This window comes from Aphanomyces astaci (genome assembly GCF_000520075.1).
Source record: "Aphanomyces astaci strain APO3 unplaced genomic scaffold supercont1.52, whole genome shotgun sequence".
Classification (NCBI taxonomy): Eukaryota; Oomycota; class Saprolegniomycetes; order Saprolegniales; family Verrucalvaceae; genus Aphanomyces; species Aphanomyces astaci.
Genome location: NW_009798315.1, coordinates 452,772 through 454,825, shown reverse-complemented (window position 1 = coordinate 454,825; position 2,054 = coordinate 452,772). Strand labels below are relative to the sequence as shown.

The 2,054-nt window shown below is 50.5% G+C and overlaps 1 protein-coding gene across 1 annotated transcript; it reads right to left on the bottom strand.

Annotated features, from left to right (window-relative positions):
• Positions 1–199: 199 nt before the first annotated feature.
• H257_13981 (hypothetical protein) lies at positions 200–1,349 on the bottom strand. Its single transcript, XM_009841688.1, has one exon. It carries the CDS (start codon positions 1,306–1,308, stop codon positions 274–276), a length of 1,035 nt encoding a protein of 344 aa, XP_009839990.1. The 5' UTR covers positions 1,309–1,349; the 3' UTR covers positions 200–273.
• Between the last annotated feature and the right edge of the window lie 705 nt (positions 1,350–2,054).

The window sequence follows — 2,054 nt, the reverse complement described above, 5'->3', positions numbered from 1 at the left end:
ATCGACATTTTTTGGATTGAGAAAATATTTTGTCCGGATACGTCTCAGTTTCGGACATGGACTTTATCTTCCCAGACCAGCCCCTAAATTGTTTTTTTACGTGAACGTTAGTGTTAATATGCACTAGTTATAATAGCGTACACAGTTATGGATGTTTGTAGGGACGGTCAGCTTACTACGTACTAACTACTAGTAAGTAGGGTGTATAGTTTATGGACGTTTATAGGATTGGGAGTGTAGTGGTGGTAGGTTTCTTCGCGAGATTTGGTTCAACTAAAACACTGATTGGTCTTCGGTGCGGCCAAAGAAGAGCCAGTTCACGAATTGATCAATCGACGACGGCGGCTGCAGCACGCCCTTGAGGATCTCGCGGTCCACGGCAATGCGGTTCTTTTCGCGGGTGGCGGCGGCGGTTGTGCTTCGCTTCATGTCATACGCGAGGCCAACTGACGCCATGAGGTCAATGAAGCCCTTGGTCGGGTTCCACTGGCCGGTCACGCCCATCTCGCCTGTGGCATAGTCGGTGGGGTACCGGTGGTGGTAGTTATGCCAGCCTTCGCCGATGGCGCCGATGGACACGAAGAGATTCTCGACAGCGCGGCTGTTGCGGTCGTACGGTTTGTACCCAAAGAAATGTGCGACGCTGTTCACGCACCACGTCATGTGCAGTACCCAAACATGGCGATAGACGCCGCCAATCCAAAAACCTTGCCACGCCGAGTCGAAACAAAGGTACCCAACGATCGACGGGAACACGTAGCACATGAGCAAGACGCTGGCGAGGTAGTGCTTCTTTTGGAATTGCACGAGCTTGTCGTTGTCCAAGTCGGCAAAGTTCATCTTCTTGCCCTCTCGGAACACGTCAGCGTGCTTGCGGACCATGACCCATCCCATGTGCGCAAAGAAGAACCCACGACGAGAGTTGTGCGGGTCCGCAGTCGTGTCGCTGCCCTTGTGGTGCACGCGGTGGTCGCGCGACCATTCATAGATACTGCCTTGGAACGCCATTGAGTTGCAGAGCGCGAGGAATATTTGAAGGGGAAGACGCGCTTTGTACGATCGATGCGCCCACAGACGATGCGCGCCGGCAGTGATGCCAAGCCCAGAGAAGAACCACAGGCCGACCCACAGCGTCAGGATTGCAACGAACGACGCTTGAGGGAGGACAAAGAACAGCGTGTACACAGCCATGGCGTGCCATACGGAGAGGATAATGACGTTGTACCATACAACTTCGCCCCATGAGAAGGTAGGTGTCGGCGACCCGAACACCGGCCTGGGTGGCGCCGCATCGGTGGTGGTCGTCATGTGTGGAGAGGGACGTGTGAGGAGGACGATGTAAATGCCGCACTGACTGCTTTTTTTTCTTGTGTTGCGATAGGTACTATTTTAACCAATAAAATGACAGAAATCAGTTTCTAGCGATTGGATTGGATGTATCATCCCCTAACCCGCTTCGAAACCACCGAGAATTCGATTGCACATGCTTCAAACTTCGAGATTTGATTTCTACGAGTGAGTACCTTCTTAGAGACCTCAACTTCATGGCGGCAGAGAGAGAGATATGTGGTATCTCGGTCCATCGCATGCGAGACGCATCGCCAGTGTCACTTACACTGCGCAAAGAGGTATTTCTACTTCACAAAACACCTGAGCATATCATCATCCATGCGCTGCGGCATAAACGTGCTACCGACGTCGTAGAAACACTGTCAGTATGAGGTGTCGCCTTTGGGGGTTATCGCTTAAAAATACAGCCAATCATAGTGCAGGAGACATCCGAACATCCAATCAAATGCGTTATTGATTCAAGCCACGTGTTGGAATTGTACAGTAACAGTACTGTATCATCACCATAAGCAGCTTCAGTTAGTCAGCTTTCGACTTACTAGTACCCCTTCACAGGTACTTACTTAGTACGTCTTAACAGGTTTCATTTGGTATGGTACTACTACTCAAGCTCTACTCTCTCGTAACTGTACAATAAGCTTAGTGTGGTGCTCTAACAGTAAGTGTATTTTCCTGTCGTGTTGGCAAGAAGTGGTGACAATGTC

Coding starts and splice junctions, on each gene's coding strand:
- H257_13981 (XM_009841688.1), bottom strand. CDS start 1,308: ATGACGACCACCACCGATGCGGCGCCACCCAGGCCGGTGTTCGGGTCG.